Source organism: Eumetopias jubatus, unplaced genomic scaffold (genome assembly GCF_037043125.1).
Source record: "Eumetopias jubatus isolate StellerSeaLion01/CBP00866 unplaced genomic scaffold, mEumJub1_p1.0 scaffold_17, whole genome shotgun sequence".
Lineage (NCBI taxonomy): Eukaryota > Metazoa > Chordata > Mammalia > Carnivora > Otariidae > Eumetopias > Eumetopias jubatus.
The window spans coordinates 77589727-77608072 of NW_028274823.1; the positions used below are offsets into that span (position 1 = coordinate 77589727).

The 18346-nt window shown below is 37.5% G+C and overlaps 1 protein-coding gene across 1 annotated transcript in view; it reads left to right on the top strand.

The window, feature by feature from the left end:
• The first annotated feature begins 2302 nt into the window (after window positions 1-2302).
• RYR2 (ryanodine receptor 2) overlaps window positions 2303-18346 on the top strand; it is a 424890-nt gene continuing 408846 nt past the window's right edge. The window contains exons 1-4 of the mRNA XM_028104495.2: window positions 2303-2317; window positions 7853-7927; window positions 11785-11863; window positions 15015-15127. Coding sequence (XP_027960296.2) covers window positions 2309-2317; window positions 7853-7927; window positions 11785-11863; window positions 15015-15127 — 276 coding nt within the window. The 5' untranslated portion in view covers window positions 2303-2308. The remainder of the gene's footprint in view (window positions 2318-7852; window positions 7928-11784; window positions 11864-15014; window positions 15128-18346) is intronic.

Consider the following 18346-nt stretch of genomic DNA (forward strand, 5'->3'; position numbering starts at 1 on the left):
AGCTTCATCTGACTGCCAATTCTGAAGTAATTGCACTAAACCGGGGACGCTGAGGTATAGCTACTTGCAATTTCACCCTGAAGAACTAAAATCTCCCCCTTTGGGTTTCATCCTCCTGCAGTCTCTTCTTAGACAGAAAGCAGTGTCAATCCATGTTGGTGCCTGGACTCTTAATTGTGTTTATAGTCCTGCATTTCTGTATCTCATCTAATAGAATTTTAGCTTTTATCTAATTATCTTTCCATGAGGGAAATAAATAAGCGTAAACTTGTAAGCACAAGGTGATATTCTTAACCCACATCAAGCCTATTCTCTCCAATATTTATCTTTATGCCTGGGTTTCTTTTTTTTTTTTTTTTTAATCATTGTCAGAAATGTTTAAAGGATTTTTGGTACTTTTTTCTGTTGCTTTTTATCATACTCATACAGTATTTATACTGAGATTAAAATAACATTTATCCTTTTTGTTTTAATGTATCTTGCTTTCTTTTTCGCCCTTGAATGATCTGTTTTGAATTTCTCACCTACCCCGTTGTTATCACTAGAACTTAAGCCAAATGGACCAACAGATGATTTGTACAAATAGCTAGTGTTAGTAACGCCACAAATCACGTTTTTGATTATCTTTTGATAATGTGAGTCTATTACATCTGCTCTTTCTCATTCTACAGATGGATATTTTGGCCTTTGCTAATTTTCAGTTTTTGTCCTCTTTTACTCTATATCCGGATTATTCTCTCCTGTGACTTGCCCTTCTTGAAGTGAGACACAACTTAGAACTTGTGACTAGCAGACCTGGGACTTCCCTGACCGTTCTTTTTTCTATTTACTATAGTCCTGAAGTAGTTTAACCTTAGATAACTGACAAAATTGGCTGAGAACTTTCTTAAGGAAAAATCTCCAAAACCTAGATCAATTAAAAAAAAAAATCTTATGAATAAGGTATCTCTCATAAACCGTGATCTGTAGCAAAATTTTGGGTTTTTGTTTTTCTTTTTCTTTGAATTAAGGCTGAAAAATGATTTTTTCCTAATTCCTCATGTAGTGATAGTTAGTATATATCACCAGAGATCACATTTAGGGTGTGATTGGTCAGTTTCATCATGGAAAATAAGTTTTCTGATATCATTTACCACTGATATCACAACAATGTAAGCAAACAGCCTATATTTTTAAAGCTAAGAATGAAATGGGTCTTTGCACTTTTTCCTTAAAAATTATAAAAGTACAGGGATGCCTGGCTGGCTCAGTCAGAAGAGCATGCAACTCTTGATCTCGGGGTTGAGAGCCCCAGGTTGGGTGTAGAGATTACTTAAATAAAACTTTAACCAAATTATAATATTAAAAATAAAAAAAACCCAGTCACAATAGAGTTGCCATTTAGTTATATATAAATTACTATGCATGTATATTTCAGGAACATTACTGTGGTATTTACAAATACCTATTTTAGAAAACTTCCCCTTGCTGTTTTCTCTAAAATGAATGTAAATATGTGTATCTTTTCTCTGTAGGGCTTACATGCCGTGACAACCAAATTTAATCCTAAGTTTGGAAATATAGTATCATTTTTCCTTCTTAGCTCTTTTTCATCTGTGTACTCCTTTTAAGAAGAGGGAGTCAAACTCTATGGGTCTAAAGGAAAATGAAGAAATGCCATGTGCATATTATGTTTTGTAGAAGCAAAAAAGAGCTGTTATAATATATGTAAATCATGAAAAGAGGCTGTGTCATTTTAAGGGAAAAAAAGTTTTTGTGATTTTTCTTTGAAATTCACATCTCACATTATGTAGTGTGTAGGACTTGCTTACTGTTATTTTGCATGAAATATGAGCAGCTTATCTACAGCATTTTAGTTTACAATCCACCTTACCTGTTTCTAATGCACTATTTTTACTAAACTTTGTTGGGTTGCTGTTTATGTCACGGCATTTTTATGCAAAAAAAGAAATAAAAAATTTAAAGCATTTTCAGAGTAATTTTTGAGATTTTACCTTTGGTTATTTTTTCTGCTTAGCTATGTTGTAAATTGAATCGGGCATTAAAGTAGAGCATGTTTTCACAGAAATAGGAAAAACTAATATAAAGACATTTTTAAAGAGAGTTTTGCTTGCTACACCTTTTCTCTAGCATGTAGTTGATACTAAATTTTCTTGTGACACCACAGTGAGTGTGGTTTTTTATGCTTATTGTTCACATAACCCCATTTTGAACAGTGGAATCTTTATAAATAAGAGATTTTAAAATAAATCTTTGAAATAATGTATATTTAATATTTTCTCTTTTCCTTATGCCCCTACAGAAATTCATGATGAAGGTAAGACATTGGATCATCTGTTAATGTATATAATACTTTGTGCGTTTTAAGTTTGGTTACATGTATTTATTTTTGAATTCATGGCACTTCTGTCCACATTTTCAAGTTTTTAAAATTTAAATCAGGAGCACCTGGGTGGCTCAGATGGGTAAGCATCTGCCTTCAGCTCGGGTCATGATCCCAGGGGTCTGGGATCCAGCCCCGCATCAGGCTCCCTGCTCAGTTTAGAGCCTGCTTCTCCCTCTCCCTCTTCCTCTGCCATTCCCTCTGCTTGTGCTCTCTGGCTCTATCTCTCTGTCAAATAAAAAAAAAAAAAATCTTAAAAAAAATTTAAATCAAACTTTGGAACTTGTAAATATAAATAAATCACGCATTTAGGTTTGACAGCTTAATGAAAGACATTTGACATCTTGGGTCATATTGTAACATACTGTTTTATTTAGCCAATGTTAGGAATTTCTCCTGTTAAAACATAAATTTTTTTTCAACAGCTTTCCTTCAGAGTTTTCACTCTGGGGCAGGGAGCACCTGGGTGGCTTAGTCGCTTAGGGATCTGACTCTTGATCTCAGCGTTGTGAGTTTGAGCCCCACGGTGGGCCCTGCATTGGGCGTGGAGCCTACTTAAAAATTAAAAAAAAAAATTTTTTTTCACTCGGGATTATACTGACTGTTTTTAAGCTGTCTTGCATGACTACAGTAGGAGATTTGTACTCTGGGAAATTAGAAGAGGCACCAAGAAGCTACTATCAAATTACCTACTCCGGGAGAAGTGAAAATAATTTAACTCCTTTTCATTTCTTAACCAAATTAGAAAAATGGAAAGGTTTTAAAAGGAGATAAGCTCAAAGAGGAGAGTGAAGTACATGGTCATGTTATTGAAGAAAATATGCAGGTGAAGAAGGGGAAGAGCAGAATGTCATTCTTTTGAGACATAAACTAGACATTTTTTTGCTTTCATTTTTACATACCTATCCTATCTCTCATATATCATTCGTGAAATTAGTTTTATTCCAAAAGCCAAGAAACAACATATAGAGAAACTTGCTGTATTCACTAAGCAAAGGCTTAATATAATCAAAAAATTCAAAGGAATATCATTTAAAAAGATACAAACTATGAGATCTGTTAAATCAAAATTGTGGATGTAGATTAAAAAGGTGAACTCAAATAAAATCTTTTAAAAAATAAAAAGGTGGCATGTAAAAAAGGAAGCAAAGTGTTTGTGTCCGTGCGTGGAGTTACTTAGCTAAGTCTATCATTCATATTTTCCAAAACTCTGAACCAGGAGCATTATGAGGTCCCGACAACTGGACCTCTTCATGAACATTAGGAATTTGACAGTTGGGATGGGATGACAGAGCAGAGCCTTCTTTGAAGCCAGCTGTCAACAAGGACATGACATTTTCCAAAATTTCAAATAACTACAGCTATTAGTTTTCAGTAGAAGATACTAATTATAACATTGGGGAGAGAGGACATTAACCACTTAAACATCATGAAACAAGCATTTTAGTTGTGAAAATGGTATAAATAGCATTAAAACCTGCCTATGCAAATATTAATACCTAGCTAATGAAATTGGGTTTGAAAAATTTAGTTTTTCTTGCCACTTCTGCATTTACTGTACTCCTTTTATCATCTTGCCATTTTATCACATCAATCCCTTATCCAGTGCCGTATCTACTTTCCCTTAGAAGAGGGTGAATGGAATAGTTACCTGAAACTTCTGTTCCAAGCTCTTTCATGAGAGCAGGTTCGTATAAAAATCAATGCAAACAGCAAGGTGATGTGCAGAATCAATTTAAACCAGGTAGCATACCTAAAATAATTTAATTAGGCTCTAATTCCTTTTAACTGCAAAGCCAGAAGCCCAGTGGTTTATTTTCTTAGCTGTATTGGATGATCTTGGAAAGGTGAGAATCTGAGCAGAGGGTATATGCATGAAATTATAGTAATTTAAGCCACTTAAAAGGGAAAAGATGCTGATTTTTCTTCAGCTGTCACCTTTCAATCATGATTTGCTTTGGGTTTCATACCTGGACAGGCATCATTTAACCTCCCAGAACCAGACAGATGCTTCCTTGTGGCGGGAGCCCATTTCTGCTCTTGCCACAGTGGTTGATCAGTATTGCCATCGACCTTAGATCTGCCCCCCTTCAGAGGCTTTTGGTTAAGACCCCATCAGAAGTAAGCCATCCAGTGCCAAATGGCTGTCTTGACAATGTTCAACTGGCCTTGTCAGACACCTTTATTTTGCACTGAAGCCAGATTTCTCATTAAGTATTACAGTCATCCTGTGAATCTGTTATGTGATTCACTATTGAAGATGGCAGGACTGTGAGTATCTCCGGCTGCTGGTAGACCCGTAGGTCGATCAGAATAACCAGGCTCCGTGATTCTGTGCGGCTCTGGTTGATCTTGAGCCATTCCCATTTGTGTTTTTCTCAGATGATTTGAAAGCTTAAGCGTGGAGATATTTTTTTATTATTCTCCCTGGGATAACTCATTTCTCAAGTTTTACTATCAGTATTTGAAGGTAAACTGAAAAGCTTCTCTGCTTAAATATCTGAACACAATGGAAGACGTTCTCTAATGCAAATTTCTTATCCTTGTCTGTTGTTTTAAATTTTGGCAGCTTAGCTAAGTATTACCTGCAGGAATAAGTTCCTGTTAAGATTTCAATGTTTTACTTCTAAAATGGCATGTTATGTCATAGCAGTCAAGGGCTATGGAGAATATCTGTAGTCTTGACTTATTAAAAAAGTGTTTGCATAATAAGGACCTGGAATTATGAGAAATGTCCTCCATTTGTTAACATTTCTGTACAGGAAAGACTAGAAAAACAGAAAATATTTAGATATTATGTGGTTAGTAAATTAGTTTTAAAAGCAGCCATACAAGTGACATGTTAGTAAGCCAATATGTAACACACATATTTAAAGAACAGAGCTAAAAAAAAAAACAAACCCAAACAACAGAAACATAGTGCCAAAAATTTTTATGTGCATATCAACGCCTTTAGTTTATCTTAGTCATTGCTGTTACGGTTTTATGTTTTATACTTTTCTGCTCTTATATTTTAAGTTCTAATAGTAATAATTCAGATATAGTTACAGTGATCCAATTTGTCCCCCTTCCCACAGAGAATAACAGATGAATACATTATATGCCCATCGACTGCATATTGTTCTAAATAAATGTAAATGTAGACACATCGACACCAGAGCTTTCAGTTATAATATGGGTCCCCTAACTGGACATCTTTGGCAAGATCCTGGCAAGCTAGAGGCATAGGAATGCCTATTAATGCTAAATTGATATTAAGGTAATTTGTGTAAAACGAGGCTGGTTTAGAATACATACAGCAGTGTTGCTTAGATTGTGTTTGAATGTATTCTGGACTCTTTTATACACTTACAGCTCATGAGCTCTTGTTTTTTTTTTTACACTGCTGTGTATCATTAACCCTGTCAGTTCATTTCAGGGGTAAGGGGACCAAACCCACACGCACCAAAAACACGTTTTTAACTGATAATTTCAAAAAGTCAAATTTTACCTTCTAATAACTGATGCTTAGCTCTCCAGCATCAGAAATACGGAGAGAGTTTGGGGATGACAGTTGTTCATGTTTTTGTGTTGTTGTTTTCCCCAAGAGGGCAGCAGCTCCTTCACCTAGACCCCATCATCTATAGGAGACCCCAGTAGTCTCGCAGGGGCTGACTTCATCCTCAATGCGGAAGAAAATATAATGTGAGCTTGTTACGCATGATACCCTTGGCATCAGGTTATCGTATCTCTCAGACAGTAGTCTTCGAATAAATACTTTTTGAATGAGTAGGACAGAGTGTTTCTTTCCTATAATACTTACTGGAGAATTAGTAGGATTAGTTAAAGTACATTAGTGTGAATTGAAAGTGTGTTCGCCTTATGTAAAATTTAATTTTCTACTTCTTGTTTTGAATTGGTACAATTGAAAGCCCTGCTTACTTTACTCATGTGTTAACAGTTAAAATGTTAACTTCAAAAAATGCCAAGATTATCTTTTCCTGTGTGTGATCTTGAAAGGCAGGCCAGCCTTGAGCTTCCTGCTCCATGAGCTTGAATGACTCCTATGTAGTTGGTCCTAGCGGGATTCTCATAGCATAATACGGTCATATAGCTGAGTGCTTATAGATTTAGGCTTCTATTAAAACTAAATCTGTGGAATAAGTTTGTATTTAAGTAGTGAGGAAATCTATAGTGTAAATATCTATAATTGTCTAATTGTGTAAAATCTATATTTGAAAGAAAATTCAGACACTATGACACTACAATATCTGTGTTAGCTTAACCAATTTGAACATTTATATATGTGTGTATGTGCGTGTGTGTGTGTGTGCACATACATACTATATGTATGTGAATTCTGTAGGCAAAGCTTTAGAATAAAAGGAGCACTTAACACTTTTGGGTTAAATCTAAAGCCTTGTCCTTCATTTCTAAAAAATCCTGTTTTGATTAGTATGACTGTCGAGTGTTATTCAAGTTCAGCAGTATTTTATGGCTTTGGAGCCCACATCTGGTATGAAAAGGTAAGCTCCTATCAAAGTGATCCAGATCAGACAAGGTGAATAAAATTGTTCTTAGCCACACTAAATCAAACATCTTAAAAAAATGAAAGTACTTTTTAAAGAGGGCCTCATTCTGAGGAGGAATATGATTTTGCAAAGGAGATTTTTCCCTTTTACTCTCAGCATATGAGAAAAGTGATTCTCCTTTTTCAAAAGCAGTTTTTCTTACTGGAAGACCTCTCCATACCTGTTTTAAGAATGGTTTTGCGGTCTTTTAACCATAACATGTAAATAAAGTTATATTTAGAAATTGTATGGAATAATAGTGAGGGGGATATCTTTTGAATGAAAAGAGGTGTAGTATTAGATATGAATGTGCTTTCTTCACTTCTTAAAGTATACACAAATTAGCATCCTCACTCTTTATCCTAAGCTCTCCTGGTGATTTGTAAGCCTGCTAAAATTTGAGAAACCTTCCTCTATTTCATATAAAAAATGTGAACTCCCTTTTTAAAAAAAAGTTGGAGGCCATGAAAAAATTTTAAACCTGGAGATGATTTGATCAATTTTGTGTGTTAGAAAGAGTCTCTCATTGAACAGATATTTACCCTTATTGTGTGCCAGGCATTTTGCTAGGAACCTGGGGGAGGATGGTGAATAAAGTACCATAGTCCCTACCCAAGGCGGATCACAATATAATGGGGAATACAATAAATAACCATGAATAAATAATTACAAATTATGATTAGTTACCAAAATCAAGTTCATTCTTTGAGGACTAGATCAGTTGCCAACCCCACAGTAGAGATTTCCTTGATAGCCTTATTCCAATTTAAATATTCTTTCGACAGAACTTTGCTTAGTTTTACTTTGTTCTTTCCTATTCAACTTTTCCTTGATAACAAGAGAGTATCTTATTGACTTGGTGAAGCTTACTCTTTTTTTTTTTTTTTTTTCTTGTCAACCCTTTCGTTTTTCTCCATAGACTGCTCAAGGTGGTGGTCATCGGACACTCCTCTATGGACACGCCATATTGCTACGCCATTCCTACAGTGGCATGGTGAGTAGGGATTTTGGTGTCTCTTAGAGGGTCCATTTAGACATATATCATCAGGAAATGTTGGTAATAGCTTTTCTAGTGATGGTATTAATGAGTTCTGGAATTGTATGTGTTCTTTAGTATCTTTGTATTCTGTTTAATTTTCTCATTTATAAAATAAGAGTTAGCTTAGATGACCTGTAAAGTCCTTCAGTTCTATCATTTGTGACTCCTATTTTTTTTAGTCTCTTTTAATAGACTAGTTTTAGGAGGAAACAGGTGTGAGAGTCAAGAAATATTTCTCATTTCTGATTATTTTTAAACAGTTCATTTATTAGAAAAATGACTTATTTGATTAGTAAATTAAACAGATAAGATAAAAAAAAGCTATATCCACATGGGTTATCCCTATAGGTATAAATAACCATATACATTTCCATCTATCTAGATATATGTGCACTTCTATATATTTTTGTTATATAAAATGATACATTTAATATATTATAAAATATATAAAAATGTCATTCTATTCTTTTAAAAGCCTTATTAAGTTATAAAAGCAATTCATATTCATTTTATGAAATTTGGAAATTACAGAAGACACAGTTCTTCATGATCATGTTAATGAGAGAAAGTGTGGGGCCTTCTAAAAAATTGCAATCTTCTCTGTTCTTAATTTTTTTTTACCTAATTGAGATCTTACTAAATAACCAAACTTATGTCCTGATTTTTAAAAATATATTGTAGCATAAGCATTTTCCACATTATTTAAATTTTTCATCAGTATAATTTTTGTGAATACATGATGGTCCAACATTTGAAAGTATAATATAATTGATTATTCCTTTCAGGAAGGAGATAGTTCTGATATTATTTAAATCATTCCAGAACAGGTGACTAAGCATAGCCTCAATATCAATACCCAAAACATATAAAAAATTGTCAATCTTAATCACAAATACCAGTGTGAACATCTGACTTAAAATTCTGGTTGATAGAATTCAAAAGTATAGGAAGAGAAGTATAGGGAAAGTATAGAGATGATTTTAATAATGCCTTAATAATATTTCTATTAATGTGCTTCATCATATAAATAGAATCAAATAAGAAAAATTGTGATCATCTTAATAGGTGCTGAAAAACAATTTAATAAAACTCAACATCCATTTCTAATAAAAACTAAGCATTGATGATTAATTTCTCAGTGATAAATGTCAAATCAGTAACCAACATAAATTTTAATTATCAAACACTAAAGTGATTCTCGACAAAGCTAACTCAAACAAATAAACAGAAATCAAAATTATCTATTTGACATTGTTCCAGAAATCTTGGCTGACACAGCAAGATAAGAGATAAAATAAGGAATGTACTTTAATAAAGTGGCTGGATACTAGATAAATATACCAATGCAACCTATTTGCATACAGCAATCATGCATTAAAAATACATGGAGAGAATTCTACTTCTAATACCAATCAAAACACAAAAACTACATTGAATAATAAACATGAGGGTCTGTTTTTAAGAAAACTACTCCCTGTACATAGTGGGTTAGGAGCCTGGACTTGGTCAGTAGATCTGGGTTCAGGCTCACTTTCCTATATGCTGTTCAGCCTTGGAGACCATGCTGAACTTCTTTAAACCTGTAATTGCATGTTAACATTTTATTCATTTATTCAATAAATATTATTTAGCCCCTACTGTGTGCTAGGCGCTGTTCAAGGTGCTGTATATAGTAGTGAAGAAGATCATGTCCTTATACTCATGGAACTTAATGAACGTTTAGTGGAATAATTATATTACTTACATCATAGTTGCTGTGAACAGTATTGGAAGAGAAAATGTATGTTAATAGGTACAGTGCCTAGTACTGTAATATTATTGCAAAATTTCATGGAACACTTGGTATCGTTAGATCTAAAGTCTATAAACCTCAGGTACCACCAAGGGCAGCCTTTCTCCAGGTCAGACTCACACTTCTATATCGGCTAAGAACATGTTTGGGGACCCTAAAAGGATCTTTTCTATAAACTTGGGAGCCAGTGTTTTGCTGTCAAGGGACAGAAATTGGAATCTCCCGGTGAATTTGATTTTATATCCCCGTGGCACTGACTTCCACTTAATATGTCAACACATCTATCCCCTGATTGGTTCATCTCCTAGCTTGTCACACTCACAGACACCCACGGAGATGGGCGGACCAGTTTCCCAGTAAGAATTGTCTAGGCTTTGCACTCTTTGTCCGGTGACTCTGGGAGATCTGGGCTTGCTCAGTGCCTGGAATTGGCTCTGAGTGCTCTTTGCAGGGCTCCTGTTCTTGCTGACGGTGCCCTTGTTTGCTGTAGACGGTAGTGTATCTTGACCTCAAGCTACATCCATCCTTGTGTCCTCACTCTTTTTCTTTTTAATGCCTAATTTTATTTATTTGGTTTTTATTTTTCAATTAACATATGTATTATTTGTTTCAGGGGCACAGGCCTGTGATTCATCAGTCTTGCACAACCCACAGTGCTACATCCCCTCCCCAACGTCCATCACCCAGCCGCCCCATCCCTCCCACCCCCACCCCACTCCAGCAACCCTCAGTTTGTGTCCTATGATTAAGAGTCTCTTAAGGTTTGTCTCGCTCTCTGGTTTCATCTTGTTTCATTTTTTGCCCTCTTCCCCTCTGATCCTCTGCTTTGTTTCTTAAATTCCACATTTCAGTGAGATCATATGATAATCATCTTTCTCTGATTGACTTATTTCGCTCAGCGTAATACCCTCCAGTTCCATTCACATCGTTGCAAATGGCAAGATTTCCTTTTTGATAGCTGTGTAATATTCCTCTGTGTGTGTGTGTGTGTGTGTGTTTACAAACACACAAAACACATTTTCTTTATCCGGTCATCTGTTGTTGGATGTCTGGGCTCTTTCCACAGCTTGGCTATTGTGGACATTGCTGCTATGAACATTGGGGTGCATGTGCCCCTTCTTTTCACTACATCTGTATCTTTGGGGTAAATACCCAGTTGCTGCGTCTTAGGATGGCTCTATTTTTAGCATTTTGAGGAACCTCCCTACTGTTTTCCAGAGTGGCTGCACCAGCTTGCATTCCCACCAACAGTGTAGGAGGGAGGGTTCCCCTTTCTCTGCATCCTCACCAGCTTGTGTCCTCATTGTTATACCAGTTAACAAGGTTTTGGAGGTTAGAATGGGGTTAAGGGAGTTGGACTGACAAATGATCCGAAACTTTACGTCCCAAGTTTACATACAGTTAGGGAAACTGAAAGAAGATGAGGAGATCTAAGGAGATGATGGTGTTGCAAGAGTTGAATTGCTCCTGGGGAAACACACATGTGCACACTTGTGGGACCCTCACTGCAGTGAGGTGACATGCTGCACACCAAAATAAATTCCGGATGGATTTCAGAGAGTTACAATTTTAAAAATGAAAACAAAGCTAGAAGATAAGAGTGAACAGTTTTCCAATTTCTGTCGGGAAAAAGATTTCCAACGGTCGGGTCGGGTTGTACTTCTGCTTATGATCATGAATATCCCGTGAAGTGAGAGATGTACAAACATATCCCCAGTAAGGTGTCATCTTTTACGTCTTTTATCTTCAAGTTTTGTTTTCATTTCCTCAGAACACATTTCCTCAGTCTTTTCATGAGGGGAAAAAAGGAGTGCATCTCCTTTAGAACAGTGCTCCTAATGAATGCCATGGAAGTGTTTTTCTACCTCCCGTGAAGAACCTGGGTTGTGCCCTGAAGCATCCAGATGTGAAGAAAAAGACTGACGGAGCAGAGATTTACTGATAGCAAATTATGTGTCAGAATCAGACTCTCACAGGACTAAAAATGTTCAGTGACAACTACTGATTTTATATCTTTTAGTATCTGTGCTGCTTGTCCACCTCCCGGTCTTCAACTGATAAACTGGCCTTTGATGTTGGCTTGCAAGAGGACACAACAGGTGAGCACCTTGGTCCCGAAGGGGCTGTGTTCCGAGAGAGCATGGCAGGGATGGGACTGGAAGAAGTCACAGGACTGGAAGGTAGGTTAGGTAAATGTTCTTCTGTGTGGAGTCAGGAAAAAATGAATGCCTTGGGAGGAAGTGTGTATTGTTCCTATTGGCTTATGATTCCCACGTAATTAGCTGAATGTTCAAACTGTACCTCAAGCCTTATTCTTTTTAGGGATTTGGCTAGAAAAACAAAACCTGTTACATGCTTTACTGGAAGCTCACCATATTAGTGGGCACTGTTCTGTTCGTGAAATATAACTGCATATCTCTTTCGTCATTTATCTTAAAGATAGTTTGTCTAAAAAATGAAACACACTTAATGTTAGCATTCAAACAAAAAGGTGGAAAGTGAAAGTCAGCTTCATTCTGTGTCCAGAGGGCCACATATCTGTCTGAATACACATGCATTTTTATACTTTGAAACAAAATGCATACATAAACACATTTATCCTCTCAGAGAATCAAAATAGGACTTTTCTGTACACTTTATACAGCTCTGTACAATGTGATCTTTTACAATGAATATGCATTACTTGGGAATTAAAAATAAGTAAAAAGACCAAGTAGAGAAAAAAGGAGGGCAGGAGACCTCTACTCTTATTAAGTAGTTCCTTTCAGAGGTGGGGTCAAGCTTTGCCCCCACACCTACCCCCTCTTCCTATTTTTAAAATACTTTCCGAGGGGGACCTGGGTGGCTCGGTCAGTTAAGTGTCTGCCTTTGGCTCAGGCTGTGATCCTGGGGTCCTGGGATGGAGCCCCACATCTGCTGCCTGCTTAGTGGGGAGTCTGCTTCTCCCTCTCCCTCTGCCCGCCCCATCTTGTGCTTTCTCTTGCTTGCTCCCTCTCTCAAATAAATCTCTAAAAAACATACTTTCCCATACTCTAAATTTTTCACAGACAACAAACATAAAAATAAAGTAATATTCACCAACCTAATTAACTTTTAAGAGACCAGCACATCCCTATGCATGACAAATTCCAGAATCCCGGGCACCAAAAAGTACGGTTTTCTTTGTTTTTGCTTTTTTTTTTTTTTTTTAAAGATTTTGTTTATTTATTTGAGAGAGAGAATGAGATAGAGAGAGAGAGCATGAGACGGGGGAGGGTCAGAGGGAGAAGCAGACTCCCCGCTGAGCAGGGAGCCCGCTGCGGGACTCGATCCCGGGACTCCAGGATCACGACCCGAGCCAAAGGCCGTCGCTTAACCGACTGAGCCACCCAGGCGCCCTTGCTTTTTTTTTTTTTTTTTTAAGGTTTTATTTATTTATTTTAGAGGGAGGGAGAGAGGGGAGGAGAGCGGGAGGAGGGGCAGAAGGAGGGGGAGAAGCAGACTACTTGCTGAGCACGGAGCCCCTTGTGGGGCTCATCCCAGGACCCTGAGATCGTGACCTGAGCTGAAACCAAGAGTCAGATGCTTAACCGACTGAGCCACCCAGGCGCCTCAAGATAAATACTGTTTTGATTTTTATTTCATTTTATAGAAGCTCAGTCATTCCTCTTTGTTTTTGCTAGTAGTTAAAAATTTTCTCCTTTTGGTTGTCAGCAGCAGTTACATGAAAAAGTCTTCAGTTCTCTCTCTCAAAAGGAGTGAAGGACATATGCACGATCTATAATTTGTTTTCATACATTGAGATGATTATGTAAGAGTCAAAACAACAAAACAAGGCTGTCCCTCCCCCTAAGTCTGATCCCTTTATGCTACAGTTTTCCCCATAACTTTTTACTTCATCTGAATTGCTGTGTTATTAGATTTATTATTTCTTAGGTGCCTGCCTGAATCAGAATTAAACTCATAAGGCAGATGACTTTTTCTTCCTTGTTTATCGATGTTATCCCCAGCTACTAAAGTAGTGATTGACAAATAGTGGTTGCTTTATAAATGTTTGCGTGGATGAATGAAAATTCCCTGCAACTCTAAAAATGTGAATTGAATGAGTAATGAATCCCGTAAGGTGACATTCAAGTAAGACTGTGATTTGTCTAAGAAAAGCATCTCAGGGTACATTACCTATTGGCTGTATGAATGCTTAAAAAATGTTATTGGATGATTAATTTACCCATTTATGCAAATTGAATTTTTATTTAGTACCTACAGTATGCTAGTAGGAGCTGGGAAAACCCCAGTGAACAAAATACACAAAGTCCCCGCTATTACGGAACTTAAATTCTGACACTGGGGAATTAGTGAGGAAGAAAAAATAAGTGTTTAGGGAAAAACAATAAAGCTGGTCAAAGGGACAAAACAAGTATTAGATAACAGATACCACTGAAATCTATTCTCATTTTTGGATAGAACTTACATTTAGATTCTAAAAGGAACTATAAACAGACTGAAGAATTGTTTGCATAAGTTTATATCTTAGCTCATGGGCCTGGAGAATGATTTGATATGTGGCTCATGAGGCTTATGCTTGACTTGTTCTAGAAGAAATGATTTGATTGAATGTGTACCCAGATGTTTCTATAATGTATCCTTCTATAGTAGGATTCTCTTATATTTTACCCTTAGGTTAGTGGAAACTACCATATTTTAGAATAAAGAATAAAACAAGGCACAGAATAGTAAAATTTCAGTGACTTTGAATCTGTCTTTAATCCGTATGCCCCATACATACAGTGTTTTAAAATTGCTATGACACAACTGTCGCATTACCACACCCCAAGTCCTTTTGAAAATCATGTGCCAGAAAACTAGATGTTAGTACAAAGAGCAATGAACATGTGATTATATAAAGAATGCAGGAAGATCGGCGTGACTGGTAAATTTGGCCTTATGGTAGCATAAATAAATAGCCTTTTAAGCAGTTCTTAGTGGAGGGGAGAGACACCAAAGTTTGCAAAATGCCACAGTCGGGTTCCATGAAAAGAATCTTTGCATTTCAGTGTGTCTTTATCCTGAGTTAATTTGGCCTAAGTCTTTTGATTTTCGTAGTCTGCGAGATGAGCTTGCAGTCAATTTCAAACTTCGGGAAGCTGTGTGGGAAAGACCATTTTACTTATTTATCAGGAGACTGATTTGGAAGCCTTATTCCATTTTGGAGGCGCTGGCCAAGAAAATCGGTTTTACAGTAAGAGGCGCCTCTTTGTGTTCATCCTGCAGGGGAGGCTTGTTGGTGGACCATTCACCCTGCCTCTAAGCAGCGATCGGAAGGAGAAAAGGTTCGAGTTGGAGATGACCTCATCTTGGTCAGTGTATCCTCTGAGAGGTACCTGGTAAGTGGGCCCATGCTGTCGTTATGTTTAGCGATAGGATCCAGCACAGCCCAATCCAGCTTTCTCTGTAGATTGCAAATCATCTAGGGAAATGGCTTAGAAATAAGTCCATATCTCTCTCTGATGAGTGACAACTCCCTAAGATGGGGAATAATGAGACCTTTGAGGTAGCGTGGTTTTCCAGGTTTATCCGAGGCTTCCCGGGTATCCTTAGTTAGTGTGTCCGTGATCCTGACAGCACCTGCTCTTAGACTGTTGTATCAACGGCACGTGAATGCGGTCTAATCAGGATTTCAAAATTCCACGGGCCTTATTTTGTGGCCATGGAAGGAGGCTGTATTAATGAGGTTGTGAGACCAGTTTTGACACTAAAGCAAGTCATCATATGAGAAACTCAGGCCATGTTGAGAAAGGAGAACTAGACAAAATGAAAACCAGCTCCAGGCTCTCATCCACACGGCGTTGTTTCAGAGGGCCGGGGTTAGAAATGGGAGAAGGAAGAAAGTTGAGGTGTCATCTTTGAAGGTGTATTTTATTTCTGTGGCGAGGCCATGGTATATTTGATTTCACTTATTTAGTAAACTCTGTTTTTGCTAAAGAATAATCATATACCAAAGTTCAAAGAAAGATGCCAGTGCAAAATATTCTTGTTATTTTAAGGATGAAAAAGTAATTAGACAAACAGCGCTTGGTTGGCTCAGTCTGTAGAGCATGCGACTCTTGCTCTTGGGGTCGTGAGTTCAAGCCCCACTTTGGGTGTAAAGATTACTTAAATCTTTTATTTTTTTTTTAAAAAAAAAGATTTTATTTATTTATTTGACAGAGAGAGAGAGAGGAGAGAGCACAAGCAGGGAGAGCGGCAGGCAAAGGGAGAGCGAGAAGCAGACTCCCTGCTGAGCATGGAGCCCAATGTGGGGCTTGATCCCAGGACACTGAGATCATGACCTGAGCCGAAGGCAGATGCTTAACCGACTGAGCCACCCAGGTGCCCCGAGATTACTTAAATCTTTTTTAAAAAAAGAGAAAGTAAACAGACATAAATAGGGGTATTATAAACTTTACATGATTATTACTATAAAAAAATCCAACCATCCTAGTGGATGATGATTGAAATAAAAATCAGAAGTAAAACATTGTTTCAGTCAAGCACACACTGATTTATAGAAAGTGTTTTCCAACTGCCATAAATCAAAATATTATTTGTGTGTCATGGATTTAGGATTAATAGGTGGTTGGTATCCCTCGCTCTATGAACATGGAGTTAGAGTGGGTTTGGGGGTATTGGAAGTCAGTTTTTGCTTCCCAACCCATTCAGTTCCAATTTTGAGAGAACGGTTTTGTTTTACTTGCTTTGTGCAAAGAGGGAATAACGAAGCCAGGGAAATGATGGAACAGCGTTCGTGTAACTGACAGGGAGTATTAAATCAAATGGAACACTAACATTGCCTTGCTAAGGGGAGGCCTGGAGCATTTCTCTCCTTTTGTCTCTTAACCGATGCAGGTGGAAACAGGCACCATCCCCATTTCTAGGGCAATACAAGTGTGTCAGCTTGTCAAAGAAGCATTTATGAATCCCTTGCTGTGTGCATATGCTGTGTATTCAGGCGCTGTATGTCTTGATCAGGAGATAGACATTTTGAGTTGTAGTTTTACATGGAAACCAGTAGCAGCTAAAAATAATCCATGCATGCTTTTAAAGATCTACAGATCTTATTTTGATTTTGGCATAATGGTGCATGTTTTTTTGCTGTACGACTTGTACTTCCCACTGAAGGAGTAGAAAACTTGCAATCTTGCAGGGGCCGCAGCTTCTCGCATCAATTCTGCCACCACATGTCTGAGAGAGGCGTGTAATTTCCTGAATTCTGGCTTTCTCGTTTGCAAAATGGTGATGATTATACTTAACACAAAGTTCCTGGGATGAAGCAATGAGAGAATGAATTTGAATATGGTTTGATTGAAAAAGCACTATACGAGCAATAATAAGAGCAATAATCCTAATGCATGAGGTTCACCTTCTCTTGCCTTTAGAAATCAATAAATGTCATGATTAATGAAATTCACAAATTCAAGCTACATTTTAGCCCATTTATGCAAGTTCCTTTTCTGGTAACCTTTTAGAGAGCTACACACGGTGGCCAACCAGACTGTTAAGATTTCCCTTTCATCGGACGAAGTCAGAGCTTTTAGAATTCATCTCTGAGCAGCTAGCTTGTCGTAGAAACCATAGGAAGGACCGAGGGCACGTTGTGCGTGGTTTCTTCTGTCAAAAACTTGGTGGAAGGAATGAACCAGACACCTAGGGAACTGTATGAGAATATTACAAGGCAGTAAGTACGTGTTACCATTTAGGTTATTGGTATGGGATATAATTATTATCTCAGGTTGCACTGTAGTTGATTAGAAGAATCTAGAGAAAGTGCATACGGGCAAGAAGTGAGGGAGTAAAAGGTCTTTGGAATATGGCAGTTGGAATAATCCACGTACTGAAACTGGATACCTAAAAATGGGCTCTGTGTGTCTATATATTTGTTAGTTGGTGTAGGGCCTGGTAAGTATGAGCCTGGGCCAATCACATAACTTCGCAAAACCCTCAGGTTCTTCATCTGCAGTAAAGTGATGGTAAACCTAGCTCACAGGGGTGTTAAGAGGAGTAAATGCTTTGATCCAAGCAAGACTCATGGCTCTGTGAATGGTACATGTAGGAATTGCTTATGAGTTCCTCCCACTGTTTACCTGGGAGGTTTGTTTTTATTGAGAATGGTTAAGGAAACTGCAGATAATTAACCAGAAGAAAAAGTTGGGACAGGAGCAGTGAAGGGAGTAGGGTAGTTGATTTTAAATAAAGGCTTAGCATGGAAAGTCAGGTTCACATTCTTGGCTGAACACAGTAGTTAAAACTAACTGCTCTAAATAAACATTTCTAGTCATTGATTTTGTAACTTGTAGTCGTTAGTGTCTATTGACCTTAGATCTGTTTTTTTTGTCCACTAACAGTGACGGTTAAGCTGAGGTTAAACTGTCGAAATGTGCATTTGGTGCTCTACAATAGCTCATAACTGTTGGGGTGCTGAATGGGTTAAATTGGACTATGAGGGACTCATTTTCACCCTGTGCTCTGCAGAGGTGCCTCATGGACAGAAGAGGGCGCTGTGTCGGCTACCAGGAGCCCCAGGCCTCATCTTCCCCTGCATTACACCTTGGACCTCTCTACATGAT